The following is a 24,570-nucleotide window of genomic DNA, read 5'->3' on the forward strand; positions in this document are numbered from 1 at the left end:
TCTTTCTCTCATTATGTCTTTAGCTGTATCTCTCCATGTGTTTGTGCCCCTGAGTTTTGCTGTCTCGTTTTTCATTTTTTCTCTCTGAAGCTTCTTGAAGCTACATTTTTGCTAGTCTATCTCTTTATCTCTTCCTCTATGCAAACTCTCTCCTTCTCTATATCCATTTCTCTCTGTCCATCTGCTTCATTATCTCTTCCTCTATGACCTGCTTTATTATATCACCTCCCATTTTTTTCTTGGTCTCTCGCCTTTTTTGTGCTTCTCGCCTGCTGCTATCAATCTGTCTCCTTTACCTCCTCCCTTCTGTCTACTCTCTTCTGTGGGTATCTCAGCATGCCTCTCCTCTCCTCTCCCTTCAGTTCATTCCCTCTCTCCTGCTTCCCTATTCTTCTCTCTCAGTCTCTTTATCTTCCTTTCTTATATCAGTGTATTTTAGTGAGATTTTTAAACGGAGGGCAAACGCAGATCAACAGATGAAGAGAAGGGGATGTAGCATATCTGATTCAGGAAAGACTTTTGATGAGGTGCCATGCACATAATTAGGACTCATGGGATATTGATATGAATTGAGAACTGGTTACCAGATGGAATCCAGAAATTAATAATAAATGGGTCATATTCTGGTTGGCAGGTTTGAAGGAACATCGATAATTATAGTCTCCATCAGTGGCTTAGGTGAAGGAACCGTGTGTAATAGATTAGGGTGGCACAGTGGCACAGCTAGTAGAGCAAGTGCCTCACAGTTCCAACAACCTGGGTTCAATCCTGACCTCCAATGCTGTCTGTGTGGAGTTTGCATGTTTTCCCTGAGATCGCATGGGTTTCCTCAGGGTGCTCCACTTATAAAGGCATGCAGATTGGTAAATTAGTTGGCCGCTGTAAATTGTCTGTAGTATGGAGGTGTGTTGTAGAATCTTGGTGGATCTGATGAGAATGCAGGGAGAATCACATGGGATTAATCTGGGATTAGTTTAAATGTATACTAGATGGTCAGTGTAATCTTGGTGGACTGAAGGGCTTGTTTCTGTGCTGTATGTCTCTATGATACACTTTACTCAGGTTACCTGATGGTAGAAAACTTGGTGGGAAGGGTGACTGTGAGGAGGGAACAGAGAGACTCCAAAAGGATATAGACTGACTGAGTGGGTAAGAAAGTATGAGAGTATAATTAAGGGAAATAAAGATCTATCTACTTTAGAAGGAAAACAAGGAAAAATGCAGAATTTATTTAAAAACTGATGAGAATAGTAAATGTTGACAGTCAAAGGGATTTGAGTGTCCTTGTACACAAATCACAGGAACGTGTCTGACAAATAAAGCAAGGGTGCCAGTACTGATCCCTATGAAACATTTTACTAGTCACAGGCATCCAATCACAAAATGAATCCTCTACGATCACTCTGAGTCACATATGCTCCGTTTGTTATAGGTTTTCAAGACTGAAAAAAATCTTAACACTGGAAGTACTAAGGAATTAAGGTACTGAGATAATGTGAAGAATAGAGCAGAGAACAGGTAGCAAAGTAGAAGAAAGACCAGAATTTCATTGATTGGTGAAACACATGGGTTACTCCTGCTTCTCTCAGAAATAGAATGATAAAACTAGTTAGGGAGACAGACACATTGGGGAAAAGGAACAATACTATGCTCCTTATTCCTAGTCTTTCCTTGTTATGGACTGGTAACCAATTATTAATCGTCCAAAACTCACATGCTTTTCTTCAATCTTTGGAGTGCAGAAGGAGATGATGAGGACCAGGATACAGGTACAGCTGAACAGAATGATGGCAAAATGGAGGTAGTGGATTCCACAGAAGACAAATGGGCAGGAAGATGGGAAGATGCAGCTGCCTGTGCCATAGACAAACTCAGCTATCATCCGGCATAGCCCCATGGCCAGACCTCCGATCAAACCCCAGAAGGCACCCTGCAGGGTAGGGGACAAGAATCTAATCACAACCAGCAGAAAATATGCTCATCTGTGACAATTACTATTACATTTACTAACTATCTTTTTAAACCAATAGTAGGAAGCAATGTTTGCATCACAACACCCATGTACATGGAACTGGCTGTAAGAGGATGTTAATCACAATACTGTATCACCTCTTAGAGGGTTTTTATCCAGTTTAGGGGGAAATCAGATATCAAAGTGCATGGAAAGACTGCAATTTCATCTTGATTACTCAATTTGAATGTAGCCCCAGGGGAAGGAAACCATATAGTCCCAGACTATACTGCAGTACAAAAACTGAAGAAATGTACACTCCATCTGCAGGGCAACTATCAGAGAAGGTAATTATATGAGGATCCTTTAAAGTGGGGTATCTCTCAAGCAAGGCCAATATTATTGGCAGGCTGGCCAATTAGTATTGTTTATCCAAGTGAATCAAAATATCTTTTGGATACCCAAAGGAATAAGTCAAAACAACAACTTGAGCAATGTGGGGGATTGTAGTTCTTGCTCCTTGATCCACAGGAATCCAGGAAGAACATTAATTGAGGAAATCCAAGCTGAGATAACACAAGAACAAATTGAACCTTGGTTCCAATGCCCCTGCAGATGAATCACAACCAAGCAACACACAGGAGGATGAAAAAGTGAGAAGCCTGGTTCCTCAGCTATTTGACAACTGCCTGTATTGTCAGCCACTGTTTCATTTATTCAATCAAAAGCTAGTCTCATAGGAGGAGCAGATACTGGGAATGAGGAGATTGCACAATGAGACTAACCTACCACAAAGAAGTTAGACAAATGGGTACATTCAAGGGGGAGTTGCATTGTCTGCACTCTCACTGAAAGAGCATCTCCCAGATTTGGTTTCTACTTCTTTGTTGTATACTTATTCTGGCTCCTTCTTTAATTTCCTCTTCCTTCTGCTCCATTTCTACTTTCACTATATGGGCATATTATGAAAATATCCATGGCAATTTAAACTGCACATTTAGGCTCCCTAATAGAAGGAAGGGGAGAAAATGATTTCCCTGCCTGAAACTATAGAAAGGAAGCTTTCACAGTCTTTTCTCAGAGCAACCACTGAGAAATGATGATGGAAAAGACATCAGCCAAGGATGATATTTCAGACTACGGGTACGTTCAATCGAATTTCCCACACGATATATCATACAGGTAGCTTATTCTTCTTTCATTCTTGCTTAAATCAGTTCCAGTTCTGTTGTAAAGGGCAGAACTTCTGGTCATCAGTCTTTATTAACCTTTCACAAAAATATGTACTACTTTCGATGCTGACACATCTGTCAATGGCCCATTCAATCTGAGGACTGTAACTCTGGGTATTTGGTTTATGTTCCAAATTCAAAACCGCATTCATTAAAACTATACCACATTTTCCTTCAGATGTTGAACCCTTTTGATCTTTGTCCAACCCATTGTGGACCTGCCTTATGTGTGTCTCAATGGGAAGTACAGCAGGTGCTTCACATTGTACCTAACTGTGTCGTACTTGTTTTAGGAATGATAATGGAACAAACGAGAGATAAATAGGGTAATTCATTCCATCAGTCACTGTTAACTAGTATCAGAATAGATGCTTACTGGCTCATTGACCCTTTTCACAAAGACACCCAGCAGGACAACTGCACCAATGGGTGGTGCCAAATAACTGGTGATAGACTGGATATAGTCGAAGAGTTGTCCACTTTGTGCTGCCTGCACCACAGGTATCCAAGCAATGCTGATTGTGACAATACAGAGAATCCAGACCCTGAGGAAGCGAACAAAGAGATTTGCAATTCATGTCTGTTTCTATAATTAAGGTTCTATTTAGCTTAAAAGCAAAGTATTCATGCCCTTAAGATTCCTCTTTTGCACTGTTTCCTGAAATAATTCTGTAGCCATGATATTTGGGGATAAGATAAAACAGAAAGATTGTGCTGCACAGGACTTTGTGAATTTGTTGACACTGCTGCCAAAAGGTAGCAATGTGCACCCAGGAAGATAAGAAAAAGATACTTCACTCAACCTGTCAAACAGTGAGCAACATGGGAAATTTATTTCCAGGTCCAGTGAACTAAAAGTCCTGGAATTATTTGACTAACAATTAAAATGTTGCTGGGGTTAAGATCTTCAGGATGGATGAGCTGTGATGTGCCAAATGCCTTCACTTGTCTATAATTCTCTTGTCAATTTTTTTCCCCCAATTCTGTGAATGACTGTTCACCTGCCAACAATCATCAGCTCCTTGTTGCTGGCCTCCTTCCGGATCCTTGCCCAGACGTCCATGGTGAAGAGAGTGCTGCTGCTGTTGAAGATGGATGCCAGTGAGCTCATGAGAGCTGCCAACATAACTGCAAGCATCAAACCACGTAGTCCTGTACAGAGACACAGAGCAAATTTAAATCAATCATGTGTCAAGGAGACATACTGAGGAATATTATTATACACTGAGGCAACACAGTGAGGAACTAGTGAGCATGGAGAAGGGGGAAAACTGTAGGTACAGAGAGAAAGGACACAAGGGGGAAAGTGTAAAAGTGTAAAATATAGACAAAATGGGAACAGTGGGGAATTGGGAAAGACTATTTGGGAACATCTGCACAGCAGTTATGTTACTGAACTAGCAATCCAAAGACCTGGACTGCAGCTCCAGAGGCACGAGTACAAATGCCATCTAGGTGACTAGGCAATTTAAATTCTTTGAATGAAATACACTGGGAATAAAAATCAAGTATCTAGATCCATGAAGCTACTAGATTGTTGTAAAGGTCTATTTTTGGTTTATTAATATCCCTTTAGAAGGAATTTTACCTTTGTTAACCAGCCTGGCCTGTGTTTGACTCCAGACCCATAGCAATGCCCCTTGAAATGGTCGAGCATGCCATTCAGTTCTATCAAACTGCTACAAATAGACAATAGGAAGATTAGAAGCAGGGGTGAAGGTAATTTAATTTGTTATATTGGTAGAGTTGTACCGCTAACATTGCTGATTTAACCTATTTGTATTGTGTTAGCTACTTTCATACCTGTATGATATGCTTACTTTCACCTCCGAATTAAAACTAACCAATTCTCTGGCAATAACGAAGGCACACCTAGTTGAGTAGCTTCGCCCAAGACCTCTTTACTAACATCTGAGGAAACTGAGGGAGCAGTCCCAAAGACAAATCAAGTCAGATGCACGTAATCATGCCGGGGCACTGCCGAGCACTGTGGTACAAATGTTATTTGTCATTCATTATCTGGTGCCTGAATGTTGTTCAGGTATCACTGTATGTGGACATGAGTGGCTTCATTGCTTGCGGAGTTGCAAATAGAACTGAATACAGTAGTTCTCAGCAAACGTCCCCACTTTTGATCCTATGATCCAAAGATGGCCATTGGCGAGGCAGCTGGCGACGTTGGGCCTAAGGCACTGTCCTGAGCAACTCTCACAGGGATGTCCCAATGAGATGATTAAGCCCCCAACAACAATGGCTTTCCAATCAAAATTAAAGGCAAGGCTCAGCGCTAAAACTGAAAAAGTTTTCAGTGACAAAAACAGAAGTTAAGAAGTATGAAAATGATAATACCGAGTTTAGATTTTAATACTATATTATGGGAGGGAAGGAGTGATGTAAAGAGCTCTTTGTTTGAGGACTGAAGGAAGACTCTGAGTTAGAATGTGAAGTTGAGTACACTTATTCACTTCTGAGCTGTGCTGTGCCATGTAGTAAGGGACAGAGTTAACCAACTTGCTCAAGGTTGCAATTAGCTCCAGTGAGTGTGTGGTAGGGGTATGATGAAACTTTGTAACTGAGCATTGTGCACAGACCCCTGTGGGAAAGTGCTGTGTGTGTTGCTATTGGTTGAAGTGGAATCGGGGCCCATTGTGATTTCCCTCACACAAGATACAGATAAGAAGAGTGGCCAGTACCCAAGGAGTCAGACACAGTCTAAAAGAGAGCAGCAACAGCCAGAGAAATTGGTGAAATGAATTCAAGGTTGAACTCTGACAGGATTCAAAGCAGGGGGAAAAGTAAATGACGAGCTACTTGTAGCTTAGTTTACAGTGAAACAAATTGTTTACCATTGGGCATCAGGGCAACCACCAGCTTTGGGTAGGCAATGTTCGAGCAGCCGACTGGAGTGCCGCAGATCCTCTCACATTCCTCCGGCACAACACATGCAATCTCATCTACGGGACAAAGTGGAGCCCATTAGAATGAGCTGCATAGGTTTTTCAAATATGTCCCAAATGAATCCCTTGTAATGGATACCATACAATATTATCCCAAATGTTGATCAACTGTCGACATGTTAGAAAGATTAAAACTCCCCGTCGCAGAAACATTCTTAGGCTAGATAGTGCACTCTTAGCAATTACCCCATTTCATAGCAATCCACCTTGCTGGCTAATTAAACTGTTTCCTTTCCACCCACCTCACTGGCTGATTGCCCACCACTACATGACCAACCTCAGCTTTGAGTTACCCACCTCCTATCTGGCCATCTCACTGACCATCCTTCCTCCCTTCCAGCCACGTCGTTAACCAATCATGTCATCTCTCCTCCACCCACCACATTGACAAAATTCCCTTATTCCCCATCACCCATTTTACTGACCAATTATTCAACTCCCTTCCACCCACCTCAAAGACCAATTACGATGTCTCCGCATTCTCAGTTGGAAGGAAGCAGAGTTAGATACGGTCTAAAACTTGGTGTAAACTGCAGGAGGGATGTGGCTGGTCAACTTTTGCAGCTTGTGGCTGCAAAATCCTATTGCTCACTACAATCTCATTCCAGGGTTTCAATTTTTTTAATTTCACAAATATTCTTTATTCTTAATATATTCTTGTATATACAGTACATACAAATGGTATATATCTTTACATACAGTGTACATCAGATCTTTAAACAATACACTCCTGAAGTACTTGAGAAGCTGTTACATAGGACCAAATCCTGGAGTGTCCAGTGTCTAATGTGTCAAAAACACATTTCAGACTCACCCATTGCTTTGCTATAGGACACACAAAATTGCTGGTGCTTGCTCATTATATAATTTCATAGTGCCGCCAATGCTACCTCCTCTGTTTATTGGCTTAGCTCCTCAGTAGGAGGCCATGTTTAGTGATTCCTGAGCACCAGTTAAAGCTCGCTAGCACTATTAAAAGCTGGCCTTTACCTCTTAAGCAGGAGGTTAATTATGGATCCAGCAGCTGCTGGCAGGAGTTCTAGAAGTGAAACTGATCTGACTGACATTCAAGAATGGCACAACAGGGGAAGAGAGTTGGTTTCACTTCACTGGATGCCTTACTATGGAAGGCAGAGAGGAGGAAAGATGTCCTGTTTCTGCAGGGCTCCAGAAGAGGTGAGATAGCCAGAACCCAAAAACCTGGGTGTGGTGCTGCAACAGGTTCAGTGACTCCACGACTGTGATCAAGATCAGTGAATGGATCTTCAGTGGCCACATCCCACCAATTGCATCATCAACCTCAGATTAATTCTTCTGATGAGAACTCAGATATAGACTCTGATGACAGAACCTACTGCAGTTGATGGGGATTAGCTGCCCTGCCAGGAAGCCTGCTTCCAATATAAGAACCTAAGAACATAAGAAACAGAAGCAAGACGACATTTGGCCCATTTGTCAGCTCTGCCATTCAATAAGATTGTGGCTAATTTTTTGCCATTTTCCTACACTGACCCCCATATCCTTTGCTTTCTACAGCATCTAAAAATCTAACAATTTCTGCCTTGAGTATACCGAGTGATTGAGTCTCTGCAGGACACTCGGGTCGAGAATTCCAAATATTCATAATCCTCCAGGTGAAGAAATTTCTTCTCATTCTTGTCCTGAATAGTTGACCCTTATCAAGGAGTACAGTGAATCCCAACACTAGTCCTGTACAGGGGATTGTAGGGTGGAATGTCCAGTGTTATGGACATTCACCTTGGCACATGTGGATCCAATTACAATGGTGTGCCTGAAGGCCAGTGTCAGCTTCCTTTGCAACACAAACACCCAGCCAACATCTGAATGCTGTAGTGCTTGCTCAGAATACTGGCTCCAATGTTTGCAGATATTTTTAGTGTCGCAAATGAGTGGTAGTGTTTGTGATCCTGCCACAGTCAATCTGCAAGTGCCCTTGCCATTTCCTGTCAGCAAGCTAGCCAAAGCTGCTGCATTCTGTCTGAAGCTAATCTTCTAGGATTGTAACTATTTACGGTTGCTCTCCAAGGCTCTGCAGTTTCCTCCATTAAAACTCAGTGGTCTTCTGCCAATTGTGCTTTGGCAATAGGGTAGAATTCAGTAGGGGTACTGGGATGGGTAAATGCTTGTGTAACTAAGGGAAGGTCAACTGATGAAATCTTAGATATAATTTGAGATGTTTTGGGTTTATAAATTTAATTTGGAACAGTTATTTTGTGTCAATTTTTACTTTGGCATCAGAGCAAAACAGATGCTATGAAAGTCAGCCACAGAGGAAAGGAAAGACAAGGGTTCAGTTGGTGAATGGGGAACAGGAGCTGTTTTGATTGGTAACTCACTATAAGATGAGTTGATTATGGATGATACAAGCAGAAACAGACTATCTAGGTCACCTCCTTCTCTTCTCATTCTTCTGCACAACCCTTTAGTGCATGCTCTTAATGTCTGAGCACTCATGATGATGAGATTATACAACATACAACAGAGCAATAGGACTTCTAAGGCTGCTCAGTTGAGTACTGCAGTGTGCTCTGGAGTGATCCAGGCAGCAGAATGGTTTTTATTTGATTGTGCTAATTGGCTGCTCCAGCAAACTTTAGTGCAATATTATGGCATTAGTCGTTCTGCACCGTCCTCCATAGGGGGCTGCACACCCGAGCTTGGAGCCTTTGTTGTCGTGTAGCTCGACTTTGGTTTGTTGTGGTGGCTCAAATGCAGCTGGCATCACAACTGCTGTCAGGATATTGGGCGCTGATCAGGAGGATGCATGGTCACATACCAGCTGTCGCAGGAGTGAAATCCCTTCCCATGCTGACACTTCTCCAACATGTGATGCCTGCAAAGCAGTATGCAGGCACTGAATGGCACCCTGTAACACGGAGAAGCCTTCATTCCCAATGAAGCCACACACTTGCTCTAACTGTTTCCCTTTAGTAAGGGAATGGAATGTATCCTTAAGCAAATGTGGAAAGCAAATTGTGAGATGTTGCAAATACCTCAGGAAGGAGCCAGATGCCCGAATGCTTCTGACCAAGGTGACCCTGAAAGACACTGGAAAAGTGATGGGTAATGTGACTGGACAGGTGGCAGGTTTCAGTGAAATGTACTTAATGAAGCACAGTCGCCTCGCATACTGCTTCTTGGTGAGATTCAGGTAGGAGATCTTTTCCTGCCGAGACCTCTTCTCTACCCCTACTCCCCCTGGTTAGTAGTTTATCCTGCTCAACATGACTTCTGCTGCTTCTCCAAGTCACGCTGTACTCCAAGAGAAATCCCTGCTTGTGTGATGATATATGTGAGAACATGGCTTTTACTCCTGGTTTTGAAGTCAAGACAAAGTCCAAGACTTGTCACACTAGATCCTGCAGACTCTTGCAATTTTAAGGAATATCAAACTCTTGTAGAATTGTAGCAAAAGCCAGTAAAAATGAATAAGCAACTAACCTGGAGTAACTGATGATCCCTTACAATGGTACTGAAGACATGTCGAGCCATGCAGGATAAGGCACAACATTAGCTGGGGCATAGTGCTCCAATTTGGCAATGCTGGAATCAAATCAGCACTAGATCTGCCTCCTCTGCATACTGTACCTTCTCAGGGCATTAGTGAAGAATGCACCAGCGTGGTTAAACAATTTTATGGCCAATTCACTTGCGATGCCAGTGAGCATCCCCATCAGGGTTCATGTGGGAACCAAACTTGCATCCACAATGCCCAAATAATTGGTGCTACCAAAGCCATATTTTGAAGCCAAAACTTTTTGCCATTACATATGCAGAATGAAGAGACCTAGTGATAAGTTAAGCTTATAACTTTTATACCTTCAATTTAGGGACTGTCATACAGCACAAAAACAGGCTCTTTGGCCCACCAAGTCTATGCCAACTATTAAGCATTGATTTACACTAACCCTACACTGATCCCATTTTATTTTGCCCACATTCCAATCAGCTCCCTCAGATTCTACCACTCATACCCCTTCATCTAAAATTGTAGAATGTGTTATTTTGCTTGATGCTGAGAAGGCATTTAATAGGGTTGAATGGGATTATTTATTTAAACACACTTGAAAAATTTAATTTTGGTCAAAATTTTATATCCGTGATCAAATTGATATATCATACACCTTTGGCTTCTGTATTTACCAATAATCAGAGATTCCCTTTTTTCAGGCTTTTCCGAGGTACTAGACAGGGCTGCCCCTTAAGTCCTTTACTATTTGATATTGCCTTGGAACCTTTGGCAATTGCTTTTCATGACTCTTCTAACATATCTCGTATTAGTCGTGGAGATGGGATGCATAAGGTATCACTATATGCAGACAACCTGTTACTTTATATCTCTAACCCTGAGGAATCTATCCCTGCAGCATTATCATTGCTTGCTCAGTTTAGTGGTTTTTCTGGTTATAAACTAAATCTTAATAAAAGTGAGCTTTTCCCATTAAATATGCAAGTTCCAATCTATGGGCAATTACCATTTAGATTAGTGACTGATTATTTTACTTATTTAGGTGTTAAAATTACCAAGTACAAGGACTTATTTAAAGTTAACTTTTTACCCTTAATTGATCATGTTAAACAATTGTTTACTAAATGGTCCCCATTGTCCTTATCACTGATTGGTCAAATCAATGCTGCGAAAATGACTATTTTACCTAAATTTCTGTATCTATTTCAGGCAGTTCCCACCTTTATCTCTAAATCCTTTTTTGATATTATTGATTCTAAAATTCGTTCATATATATGGCAGAATAAAAACCCAAGGTTAAGTAAGAAATATTTACAGAAATTAAAGGATGGTGGTATGGCTTTGCCTAATTTTAGATTTTATTATTAGGCAATTAATATTCAAAATTTAATTTTTTGGACACAAGATTTAGATGTAATTCACTGTCCACAATGGATGCAAGGGTTTTCATTGGCTTATATCTTAGGGGTCTTGCTCCCCTTTGCACTTACTAAATTGAATAAACAAATGATTAATCCAATAACTAAACACACAATATGAATATGGTTTCAATTTCGTAAATTTTTTGGATTGAATAAATTTATCTTATCAAGTCCTATTCTATCTAATTTTTTCTTTCAACCATCTAGAATTGATCTAGCTTTTCTTTCATGGAAAACGAAGGGAATAACATGTTTTCATGATCTATTTGTTGATAACTCTTTTGTCTTTTGAACAGTTGTCTAATAAATACAATTTGCCTAGATCACATTTTTTTAAAGATATTTACAGATTAGAAACTTTTTAAATGTTACTCTACCTACTTTCCTGATACCACATCCAATTGAAATTACAGAAAAAAAATTTAGGTTTTAACCCTTAGAGGGGCTTTGATAGCAATAATTTATGATTTGATTATGAAAATATGTTTAGGGATACCAGATAAAATTAAGAATGAATGGGAAAGAGAACTTCAGATACCTCTACCTATAGAGACATGGAAGAAATCTTTCAATTAGTTAATACCTCTTCAATGTGTGCTAGACACTCTCTAATACAGTTTAAGGTGGTTCATAGGGCCCATATGTCTAAGGATAAGTTAGCTCGCTTTTATAACCGTATAAATCCTATCTGTGATAGATGTAATTCGGAGGTGGCTTCCCTGACACATATGTTTTGGTCTGCCCTCTTTTGGAAAAATATTGGAAAGACATTTTTGATATCATTTCTGTGGTATTGAATATTGATTTACAACCACATCCTATTACTGCAATTTTTGGGTTACCAATGTTGGATTCTGGCGATTTATCTGCCTCAGTTTGTCATATGATTGCATTTGTTACATTAATAGCCAGAAGATCCATTCTATTTAAATGGAAAGATCCTAACCCTCCTACTACATTCCAATGGTTTTCCCAAACTATAACATGTTTAAGCTTAGAAAAAATTAGGAGTGGTACTATTGATCCTTCGGTTAAATTTGAAGAAACTTGGAGCCCATTTATCCAGCATTTTCATATGATGTAAGCTAACCTTTTCCGAATCCTTCTCAATAACTTTCTATTCGGATATAGAGGAGCGGAGTTAAAGATAATTTTTTTTTTTAAATCGATGAAGTATGACAGCCCAGCTTTTGTTTAGTTCTTGGGTAGTTTTTGTTTATTATTACCATTCATTTTGTTTTGTTACTATTTTTTCTTAGTTTGGGGCTTTTTTTCCCCTCATATAATCAAATTTCTTTTAAATCTTTTTCATGTTCAATTATTAAGAGATTGGGGGGGGTTCAGATTACATTTTACTCTTTGTGTTTGTATACGTTAACTGTTATTATTGTAGTCCCGATCTCTTTATATCATGTGTATAATTACTATTGTTATGTATATTAATTTGAAATTAACAAAAATTGAAAAAAAGTTTCTACCACTCACCTCTAAACAAGGGGCAATTTACAGTGGCCCATTAACCTACCAACCCATGTCTTTGGGACATGGGAGGAAACTGGAGCATCTGGAGGAAACCCATGCAGTCACAGGTAGAAGGTGCAAACCCCAATCTGACAGCACCCAAGGTCAGGATTAAACCGAGGAAGCTGGAGCTGTGAGGCAGCAGCTCTATGAACTGCACCACTGTGCCACCCAGAAGCCAGAGTCTAATTCCTGAGCCAGGCACAAAAAGAATAAGGAGATTTCAGACTTTTACACTTTTAAAATATTACTTTCTGTGGAGTTAGCTTAAATGTTTACTGTGAAAGCCCATTGATGGGATACTTAATTCAAAATATCTGTAATTCCATTGAAAGGTTGAATATATTTCCTTAATAAACCACATGATTGATTGAACATTGAATAATAAGCACACATCATTGATTAACATCAATATTCGTTTTGACATTTAAAATACTGATGATTCTTGGGGGACAGTTCCATAGCCACTGGTTAACATAAAACAATAAGTAATAGGACTTGGTCATATGGCCCTTCAGGTCAGTTCCACCATTCAATGGAAAAGGCCTGTGAAGAGAGAATATTGCAGGCTTAATGGCCTCACTTTTCCAAAATTGCTGTTAGCTCTAGCCCAAAATGAATTCCCACACTTCTCCTGGTATTTTCTGAGAATGTTGATACCTGTGACAGAACTCAAGGAAATCAGACTTCTTTGCCTTCTGTCATTTAAGTATTGCAGGTGATCCAAAGTCAACTGGCTGATACCATCACTTCAGGTCCCTGGCCTTGTCTGCCCCAAATGATACAAATGTGTTTGTCAGGTTAGATCAGCACAGACCAGACTGAAATCTGGACTCTTTCTTTTCTGTTCACCCGAGGACATCATCATAAATTGCCCTCTCTACCCCAGCAGTAATGGCTCCCATTAAAAGTGTTGTGAAATAGGGCACTAACCTTGCATCACACCAGGAAATTTGAGATTGGGAAGTCAAGTCTGTTGATGAGGTAAACTTGTACTATTATACAGTGGCATGCAAAAGTTTGGGCACGCCTGGTCAAAATTTCTGTTGCTGTGAATAGCTAGGTGAGTAAAATATGACCTGATTTCCAAAAGGCATAAATTTAAAGATGACACATTTCTTTAGTATTTTAAGCAAGTTTACTTTTTTATTTCCATCTTTTACAGTTTCAAAATAACAAAAAAGAAAAAGGGCCCGAAGCAAAAGTTTGGGCACCCTGCATGGTCAGTACTTAGTAACACCCCCTTTGGCAAGTATCACAGCTTGTAAATGCTTTCCGTAGCCAGCTAAGGTCTTTCAATTCTTGTTTGGGGGATTTTTTGCCATTCTTCCTTGCAAAAGGCTTCTCAGTTCTGTGAGATTCTTGGGCTGTCTTGCATGCACTGCTCTTTTGGGGTCTATCCACAGATTTTTGATGATGCTGAGGTCAGGGGACTGTGAGGGCCATGGCAAAACCTTCAGCTTATGCCTCTTGAGGTAGTCCATTGTGGATTTTGAGGTGTGGTTAGGATCCATATCCTGTTGTAGAAGCCATCCTCTTTTCAGCTTCAGCTTTTGGTGTGATGTTTGTTTCCAGAATTTGCTGGTATTTAATTGAATTCATTCTTCCCTCTACCAGTGAAGTGTTCCCCGTGCCACTGGCTGCAACACAAGCCCAAAGCATGATCGATCCACCCCCATGCTTAACTGTTGGAGAGGTGTTCTTTTCATGAAATTCTGCACCCCTTTTTCTCCAAACATACCTTTGCTCATTGCGGCCAAAAAGTTCTATTTTAACTTCATCAGTCCACAGGACTTGTTTCCAAAATGCATCAGGCTGGTTTAGATGTTTCTTTACAAACTTCTGACGCTGAATTTTGTGGTGAGAATGCAGGAAAGTTTGGAAAGCATCTACAAGCTGTGATATTTGCCAAAGGGGGTGTTACTAAGTACTGACCATGCAGGGTGCCCAAACTTTTGCTTCGGGCCCTTTTCCCTTTTTGTTATTTTGAAACTGTAAAAGATGGAAATAAAAAAGTAATCTTGCTTAAAATATTAAAGAAATGTGTCATCTTTAACTTTATGCCTTTTGGAAATCAGGTCATCTTTTACTCGCTTAGCTATTCACAGCAACAGAAATTTTGACCAAGGGTCCCCAAACTTTTGCATGCTACTGTACCTATGTGGCAGTGCAAGTGTTTGGGATGGAGTGGGCAACTGTCAGTGAGGCCTTGCTTCACCAATAATCTGTAACATTTTTGGTTTTCATGTTCATTCACAAAAATCTGAGGGTTGGAACACAGGCATTTGATTAAGAAAACTTACCTGGATATAGAATTCGACTGATCATGCCTGGCAAGACCATCAGATACATGGGCAACAGCTTTATGTAACCACATAGAACACAACCAGCCTTCACATGTGTCAGGTTCTTTGCAGCCAAGCAACGCTGGACGATGACCTGGAAGAGAGACATAAAAAAAAATAATTGTTAGAAATATCTCAAGAAAACAGTTTAAATTGAAGTTTACTTCTGATTTCCAGCGTGTGTAATGTTTTGTTTGTTTAATTTGTATCTCACTATTCCAGCAGTTATTATACCCCATTTCTCCTCTGTTTTCATGCATTAATATGTGCCCATCTCATCCTGTCTCATCACTAATAGCACAATTTTGTTGACCATTCTGTACAATCTGGGGCCTTTATCTCATGACAACTCATTGATTACATTCTCAGTCATTTCCCCTGATTCCCTTTCCAACTCACATCTGATCATACCTCATAGATATACAGTACTTTGATGCTTTACTGCTTGGGTATGCATCTGATGTTTGTTATAGAGACAAGACTGTTATTACCTGAAGACCAATAATACATTCAGCTAGTCAAGAATAGAAAGACCCATTCCATTATTCTAGGAAAGAACAGTGTATCTAACACACTGATGTTCTATGAAGCCTTAAATCAAAGGACAGCATTCCTTACACCTGGATGCTTACAATGAGTTTATTTTAAAAGAAAAGAATTTGTTGAGACCTGGTCAATCAGCAGCCTACCTGATCACTGCACCAGAACCAAACTCCAATGATGCTTATGCCAAAGATTAATCCTGGCCAGGGTAAATCACCACTGACCGCATCTCGCAGGAGGTTGAATGAATCCGCACGAGGAAGGTAGCACTGGTCAGAGATGTTGTAGCGGGAAGGATCTGTTGAATTATGTCTGATTGGTACGGCATCCTTGTATCTGGCAAACAATGCCTGATAGCCCCCAACTTCATGGAAGGCTATGGGAAGTAATAAAGAAATCCACACATTAATGGAAAAATTGCAAGATAATTACAGGAAAGGAAGGCAATCTGATCCATTCTAATTAACTTATCAATAAAGATCCAAAGCCTGGAGGCTTCTAATTTTGTTTCACCTCCAATACTCTAGAAGTTTATTTCACATTGATCAGTTTCTGTGACCTTGGTCTACATACAATATTCTATTGGTGCTTTTTCTCTTCTCTCAGCAACCTTATGAACCAATCTCTGTAAGATTACTTGTCAAGAGACACAAGGGACCACAAATGCTGGAAATCTGGAGCAACACAAAAAGGAGCTGGAGGAACTCAGCGGGTCAGACAGCATCTATGGAGGGAAATGGACAGTTGATGTTTTGGGTCGAGACCCTTCATCAGGACTGGAAAGAGGGGAGCATTACTTCCAAAGAGGGAAGATTATTTGTCAGATGCCCGCTTAATAGGTTGAAGAATCCCAAGTCTTTTCAGTCTAATGTTATAATTTAGACCTTTGACTCCAGGGATCATTCTCATTTTCCTTTTCAGCCATGCATCCAGTGCATAAAAGTCTTGTTACTTGGCAATAAGAACTGAATAGAACATTCAAGATGTGGTGTAACAATAGCACCCTGAAGTTTGATTACTTCCATGTTTCCTGATATTCTACTGTTTAGGCAATTTAGTCCAACATTCTGTTGCCTTTACTAAATAAACTAGTCTGAGCTTCCCAGCCTGAAATTATTCTTTCATTCCTACTCTCTGTATTCTGTCTTTTAACAACTCCTCAATCCCACCTCAAGTAGATTATCCCAATCCCACGTTCCCCAATTTTGTTTAATAACTTCCTGTGTGGCACCTTATCAAAGACCTTCTGAAAGTACAAATACACCACAGTCACTGCTTCCCTTTTATTCAATTGGCTAGTTACAACCTCAAAATCTCTAACATGTGCTCTCTTTCTTGAATTCATATTGACACTGTGAAATATATCACACTTACTCCTTCTACTGGAAAATGGAATATGCAGTTAATGCAGCTTTTGCTTCTTCATAATTAGCATTAAAGGGTGATATTGTATAATTCTTTATCACCATGGTGTAACAGGAATGCTTGCTTTCTTACATCATTGGATTCCAAATCCTGTCATTATCCCTTCAAACCTGTGAAGCTATTTTTTCCAGTGGTACAGAATGAGGATGGCTTGAAATGCACATCCAATGGCACAATGGTAAACATGGCTCTCAGCAGTTTAACAGTACCTAAAAGCAGCACTGGTGCACCGTACGTACTGAATATTAGTCTATTCAAACAAAATGTTGTTTGCGTTGCACAGATTCCAATTAATTAGATTAGATGCTGGAATTCACTATCTCCTTGACATCCGCAGGGTTACCTTGTAGACTGTCTCAGTTACAAACATGCCAGAAAAAGAATCCATTGCACTGGATTAAAATTAGCCATACTCTTTACAGTACTCACACACAATATGCTAAAAATGACCAAAATTTGCTCAACCTCATCACAATACAAACTGTAACAAGTGAGCCCTTTATGCATGTGATTAATTAGACAAACTCACTGCTGCACCATATAGAACAAAACAGCTGCTTTCTTTGTTACGACACCCAATATACTGGGCATATTCAGAACTACGCACAATCACAGAGGAAACATAACACGTTTAAGAAAGGAAATGTAGTAATGCAGCATAACAATAACAGCTCTGCATACATCATGTGTGTGGTGAACAGTGTGTGCCTTCTCCTCCCTTGCATTTTCTCCTGTCCTCCCCTCTACCTCACAAGAACCAGATCCTCTCTGATATCTAATCGATGTGCTCATACAAGTCCAGATACAGTCAGGAGGTCACCACAGTAGAAAGTATCAATGAGGCCAACATATGGTTTGCCTTCTTAATTATATTTTGTCCCTGCACTTGAACTTCCAGTGGTTCATGCACAGTGGCACCCAGGTCACTTGGGATGCCAACATCTTTCATTCTTTCACCATCTAATAATTAAAACCTGGTGAAGCATTGAGGGGAAGTGGGGAAATTTTTAAGTCTTTCTCATCTAAAAGGTAGAAAGAATAGCCATCTTACAGTATCCCATCAGCACAAAAGCTCCAGCGATGATCACAAATGTCTGTACTGTGTCCGTGTACATCAAAGCAGCGAGGCCCCCTGCAACCAATCAGAAACAGATATTACACAAAAGCAGGGCTTTTTCCTCTAGCACTATGTAATCCCTACTGTTCTCTATTTATCACCTTCAACTTTTTAAAGGGATGATGCATCAGGACTTAACGTTTCTCTTCCACCATGAACCACTATTATTGAGACTGCTGCCAAGGAGATTCTTAGTTCTCCAGCCACTCAAGTCTTTTAACATTTGTTATGCCAACTACTTGCTACAGTTTGTAAGATTCCTTGTTGGTAAGCAGGTTTTTTGAAGTTCAGGGGAGATAACATGTTTCTTGCTAGCCTAAAATCTACCGTACAGGGTGAGATCAAATAGCTCATTAGAAATCCCTCAGGTATTTTCCCATCACTCTCCCCCCAGCACACCTTTTTTTGTGCTGGGCCACCAGATCAGAGACTTTCATCTAGGGACTCTCAAGTTAGTCACAGTACATGAAGGAGCCAGAGGATAAGTGGATGAGGATTGCCTGAATAATGTGCAGTAAGCATTACAGGACTTCTATAGACCACAAGGCAATGATTAATTATCTGAAATTAGTGTTAAATCTAGTGCTACAATGCATCTGGTCAGAAGACAAATTGTGATTCCTTGAGCTTGCGTTAGCCTTGACTGGAACAGTGCAGGAGGATGAAAACAGAGTTGTCAGAGTGAGAGGGATGAAGAGTTAAAGTGACAGTCAACAGGAAGCTTGGTGTCAGACTTGCTGACTGAATCGCGGTGTACTGCAAAGTGATCACCCTATCTGTCTTTGGGTTGCCTAATGTAAGGGACACCACATTATAGGCAATTAATAAATTTTGATCATTTTTTCTGAAGAATACACAAAATTATTAGTGTTTATTTGAAGGTCACATTTGCTCAGCTAAAAAAAAATAACTGTTCAACTTGGGATTCTAGAGTTTTCTCATATGCTCTTGCAGTATAAAGGTTAAACATTAAATTTAATACTAGGATGGAGAGTGGCATGGTTAATTATGTGTAAGGCATTACCAATTGCATTCCAGAATATTCCATTGGACCCTGTAAAAATTTACAGAGTGCAAGAACCAAAGATCAAATGAATAATTACATTGTTGAGGAATTTTAATTTCCTAGTCACTTAGCACAGTTATCAGTATAAGCTAAAAATTAAAGAAGAACATCATGTCAATAACCCATTTAACATGTTAGTTTATTGACCGGAACACATTATCATTCTGGAAAGACTGCAGCAGTTTATCGTCCATTTCTCGTGCACAGAGATATCCAAGGAGGTACCCCATCTGGTTCTTTCTACCACTGGTGGCATCAATATTACTGTGGGATTACCTTAATGCTGAGGAGTGGAGAAGAGGTTTGGGAACACAATAACCCAGAAGTGAGACCAAGTCATGCCACGTTTCTGTACACTACACAAATTAACTTCAATGAAAACTAAAAGGTAAATGGAACATGCTGTGCTTTGCAAAAATCCACGATTCTCCTTCCAGATTCTCAATGCGACATATACACTAATGAATGAACGACCTGGATACGTGCATTAGCATCCAATGTCAGGAAGCGCACACCACTTTTGAATTGTTATCTACACATGCTCTCTGTGGAGAATACACACCAAAGTGGGCCTTTGTGAGACCTGCTTCAATGTTACTTTCATGGTCCTGCCTGACAAGTTCTGATCCACTTCTGGGATCCCACCTCATGTATGCCCCTTTAAGTAATATACTTACCAGACTCACCTTGAAATCCAATTTCATCCCTCAAACCTGGTAGTAATGCTTACCCTTCTTGCCAAGCTCATCACCACCAAACCTACTGATCTGATCCAATCCAAACCAGTGATCTGCTCCACCAACAACTCCACAAATCTGCTTCCTCAATCTGGACCCTCTCACCTGCCACCAATTATCAACGACCAATTCCCCACCAACTACTGACCTCCCTTCCGATTACCTATTCCTCCTCCTGACCACTCTCCCTCCCAACCCAACTACTGATTACCTATTACTGACAACCCCAATGACAATCCCCCAACAATACTTCACCCTCCTCTAACTACTAATCTCATCCAACAGGGTCCATGCAGTTGACCTATCCCTGACCTCTCAACCGACCGCCTCCCTGACCCCTTAACCAATCACGACCTCTTCATCAGTCCCAGCCTTGACTATCTACTGATTGGCCTTGACTAACCATTCTGAACCCAAATTTCCCCTAATCTCTTGGTCTGTCTCTTAAAGCAGTCGGGCCCTGAAATTGCCTGATCACTTTCACAAGTGCTGAGGAAACACCTTTCCCTCTGCAACGTCTGTTCAGTGGTACACGATACCTTGGGCCTCATCTTGCACAACCAAATTTCCCGGCAGCACGTCCTTTCAATTTCTAGGCAAAGATTCCTATATCCCAGTATTCAGAATTATTGATACCTTAAACAGAGGAAAAATTGGCCTGAATTAAGTGTTACAGCTAAATTAACCCTCAAAGTAATTAGTGAGCTCCAATTGGTTGGTGGAACTCAGGTAGCCATCTACAAGATCTCAGACAGATAGTGGACTTAACTAAGCTTAAAAATAATAAAGGGCTTGTCAGAATCCTCTTTGCATGTGTGTTTGCTTCATTAGCCTGTCCTTCAATTCCCTTGGCAACATCTGTGGAAAGGGTCCCAGAAATGAAACGGGAACTTTTGTCTTTCCATAGATGCTGCCTGACCTGTTGTGTGTTTCCAGCATTTTCTGTTATCTGCAGTTCTTTTTTCAATTATTTTGATTAGTCAATGGCTTTCTCCACTGATTACGTAACTCCAAGCTGTATGAATAAAATGCAAATTCCGATTATGTTACGGAATCCAATCAAAAAGACATTTTAAATTTTGAGCTAGTGAAGATGTTAAAAAAATACTTGTTTAATTAATTGCAGCTGATTCAGGAGTGGGGAAAAAATGGACAGTTGTTAATTCTAGATAGTGATGCATTCAAGTAGGGGTAACTTGTGGGGTTGGGGGGATGCAGGTCGTGGGTTACAACTAAGTTGAAGCCAATCCTATCCCAAACCAGACATACACATAAATGGGACATTCTAGCAAGAATCACTGAATAAAGATAAAAGAGCAGGAACTCAGGTTGTTTTCTCCTCTCAACCCAGAGTCACTGAGACCCGTTTTATTAATTTAGTGCCATCCCTGCTGTGAACAGCTAACTGAATGCAGGTCAGAGGTGGAATAGAAGGTCCTGCATTGTGCAGTTCAGTATTACAATGGGGAAGAGCATTTTACCCAGCACAGACCAGATAAGAAAGCTAGGTCCATCCTAATTATGTAATTCATTGTTACACTGGGTGAGATCAACTGACTCAACACAAACCAGAGATGGAAGCTGACTTGTTTCAGCTGTGTATAGCTATAGTGTCCATTTTCTGAAGCGTTAGCCTGCAGATGCTTCACATAAAGTCAATATTCACCCAGCTGATCTTCAGTGCCTACCTGTGACGGTGTAGATACAAGTAATAATCAGCAGTGCAATCACTGCGACATAGATGTTCCACCCCAGAGCTTGTTGGATGAAAACTGCTCCAGAGAACATGTCCACCTGTCAAGTAAACAAACAAACATATCACCATTAGTAAATAAACATCAAATAACGGGAATCTTCCCATTGCAGTCCTTAAAGGGGAAGGTAGGACTCGAGGAACCCTTTCACAGAGTCTAACTATCAGGCACCATTACAAAGGAAATTTCCCTATAAGAACAACTTTTATGAGCAGGTCTCTTGTTGGAGACTGTGGTGTCATGAGGAGATACTTACAGAAACCTTGGTAAATATGTAAAGGAAGAGAGAGATGAGAGAGAGGTAGAGTCTAATCCGGTTTCCTCCAAACCTCTTCATTAGGTATTGGGGCATGGTGATGACCTGCGAAAAGGGGAGAAGTGGAATTCTCAAATAATGTCCAAGTATTTGCATCTACAAATAGTTAGTGAATTTACAACTCTAAAAAAATGCCAGGCCAGTATTTGATTACAGAGAACTGGCAGTAAAATAATTCCCTAAAAACATTAAATGGAACAAAATGTCACATGTATTTTTGATTACAGGATGATCCTCGCTGACAATCAACACAAGCGCACCTCAAGGATGCCTGCTTAGCCCACTGCTCTACTCTCTCTACACTCATGACTATGTGGATAGGTACAGCTCAAACGTCATCTGTAAATTTGCCGATGACACCACTGTTGGCAGAATCTCAGATGGCGATGAGGAGGCATACAGGAGTGAGACAGATCGGCTGGTTGAGTGGTGTCCCAACAACAACCTTGCACTCAACGTCAGCAAGACCAAGCAATTGATTGTTGTCTTCAGGAAGGGGAAATCGGGAGAACACACACTAGTCCTCATTGAGGGGTCAGCGGTGGAAAGGGTGAGCAGCTTCAAGTTCCTGGGTGTCAACATCTCAGAGGATCTACCTTGGGCCCAACATATTGATGCAATCACAAATAAGGCATGCCAGCGCTCTACTTCATTAGGAGTTGAGGAGATTTGTTATGTCACCAAAGACTCTTGCAAATTTCGACAGCTGTATGGTGGAGACCATTCTGACTGATTGCATCACTGCCTGGTATGGAGGCTCCAATGTGCAGGATCGAAAGAGGCTGCAGAGGGTTATAGACTCAGCCAGATCCATCACTGGTACAACCCTCCCCACCACTGAAGACATCTTCAAGAGGTGGTGCCTTGAGAAGGCGGCATACATTATTAAGGACTCTCACCACCTGGGACATGCCCTCTTCACATTACTACCATCAGGGAGGAGGTACAGGAGCCTGAAGACCCACACTCAACATTTCAGGAACAGTTTCTTCCCCTCTGCCATCAGATTTCTGAACGGTCCATGAACCCACGAACACTATCTCATTATTCCTCTTTTGCACTATTTATTTATTTTTGTAACTTATAGTATTATTTATGTCTTTATGTCTTGCACTGTACTGCTATCGCAAAATAACAAATTTCACGATATATGTCAGCGATAATAAACCTGATTCTGATATATAAGGGACAACATCAATTGAAATCACTGGGAATTAAAATCAGGAAAACTGTGTAAAGTGCTGCTACATTGCCTTTGCTCACTAGAACCAAAGTTAATATTACCCCCACTATCCTTTCACTTATGATATCCAGCATTGAATACAGCTTCAGGGCCCTCAGTGACATATGTTGGGTAGATTCTCCTTCCACCTTTGAGATCTTGTTTGAATCTATCCTTAGGAGAATGTCACACTATTTTGCATACCTCCATGCATCAATTAATAGCTAAAACAGTTCAAATGAAATAGAGTCTCATACTTACCCCAGCTGTCAGATAAACTGGAACAAAAAGCCAACCCAGAAGTAACACAATAAACAGGGCCTGTGGGAAGCAAATCCCAACATTAAATAAGGCAGATCACCCAAAATAAGTCATTGAGAACAACTGCACTGAGCATCCCAAGTATCTACGACTAGAAAACATGGGAAGCCATTTGCAAACAACAGAAGGAGCACACAACATCCCAAACAAATCACCAACCTGCCCCATCAAGCACTACCTGCCCATCTGTGGCAGAGTCTGCAGATCCAAGGCAAATCTGTTGGTCTCCCAGCCAACTCAGAACTCACAGACCTGGGATGGGAGCAACTCATCACTGAAGTCAAGGGACTGCCTGTGAAGAAGGAGTTAGTCACTATTGTCTAATAGTAGTTATCTGTCAAATCTTTGGGGTTTGCAATATTAGTCTGTCTTAATGGTGTTAGTGTGAGGACCATAGTATGCAGTGTGATCCCTAACAGTCAATTTCTAGTCCACTACTTATTCAGTTTTTATCAGCAATTTACATTTAGGTTTAGGGAACAGTTTTAAAACATTGCAGATATTAAACCTGGTAAAGCAGTAGACAGTGCTGAAGATGGTTGTAGGATGACAAATAAAATAATGGAGAATGTGGAAGTATATTCCAATGCACTTTAAGAGGAACATAGAGCATAGAACAATATAGCACAGGAGCAAACCTTTCAGCCCGCAATGTCTGTGCCGACCATGATGCCAATCCAAACTAATCCCATCTGCCTACACATGGTCTATATCCCTCTATTCACTGCCTGTTCATGTGCCTAAATGGCTCTTAAAAATTGCTATTGTATCTGTATCCACCACCTCCACTGGCAGCACATCCCAGGCACCTACCACTCTGAGGAAAAAGACTTGCCTCGTAAATCTCCTTTAAACCTTCCCCTTCTCACCATAAAGTTAAGCCCTTTGGTATTTGACCTTTCCAGCCCGGGAAAAAGACTCTGACTATCTACCCTATCTACGTCTCTTATCATTTTATATACTTCTGTCAGGCTGCTCCTCATCCTTTGATGCTCCAGACAAAACAATCCAAGTTTGTCCAAACTCTGCTTATAGTTAATACTCTGGAAAGATAGTACACTTAAAAAAGGATGATTTTGAAAAGTGTGGATAACTTTAATGTCCCTTTACACAACCAAAAGTAGTTTAAAAAACATGTGGGTTACTTAGAGT

At 40.5% G+C, this 24,570-nt stretch overlaps 1 protein-coding gene across 3 annotated transcripts in view; it reads right to left on the reverse strand.

The window, feature by feature from the left end:
* slc5a2 (solute carrier family 5 member 2) overlaps positions 1–24,570 on the reverse strand; it is a 36,839-nt gene that overhangs the window by 3,400 nt on the left and 8,869 nt on the right. For 2 of the 3 annotated variants that reach the window (XM_052035320.1, XM_052035319.1), the window contains exons 4-13: positions 23,359–23,418; positions 21,816–21,920; positions 21,494–21,599; positions 17,937–18,017; positions 15,607–15,836; positions 14,876–15,011; positions 6,030–6,137; positions 4,185–4,335; positions 3,560–3,728; positions 1,715–1,930 (exon numbers count right to left, since the gene is read on the reverse strand). In XM_052035320.1, the coding sequence (XP_051891280.1) occupies positions 1,715–1,930; positions 3,560–3,728; positions 4,185–4,335; positions 6,030–6,137; positions 14,876–15,011; positions 15,607–15,836; positions 17,937–18,017; positions 21,494–21,599; positions 21,816–21,920; positions 23,359–23,418 (1,362 nt within the window). The remainder of the gene's footprint in view (positions 1–1,714; positions 1,931–3,559; positions 3,729–4,184; positions 4,336–6,029; positions 6,138–14,875; positions 15,012–15,606; positions 15,837–17,936; positions 18,018–21,493; positions 21,600–21,815; positions 21,921–23,358; positions 23,419–24,570) is intronic. The other variant, XM_052035321.1, reaches the window with a different exon arrangement.

Source organism: Pristis pectinata, chromosome 21, assembly GCF_009764475.1.
Source record: "Pristis pectinata isolate sPriPec2 chromosome 21, sPriPec2.1.pri, whole genome shotgun sequence".
NCBI lineage: Eukaryota > Metazoa > Chordata > Chondrichthyes > Rhinopristiformes > Pristidae > Pristis > Pristis pectinata.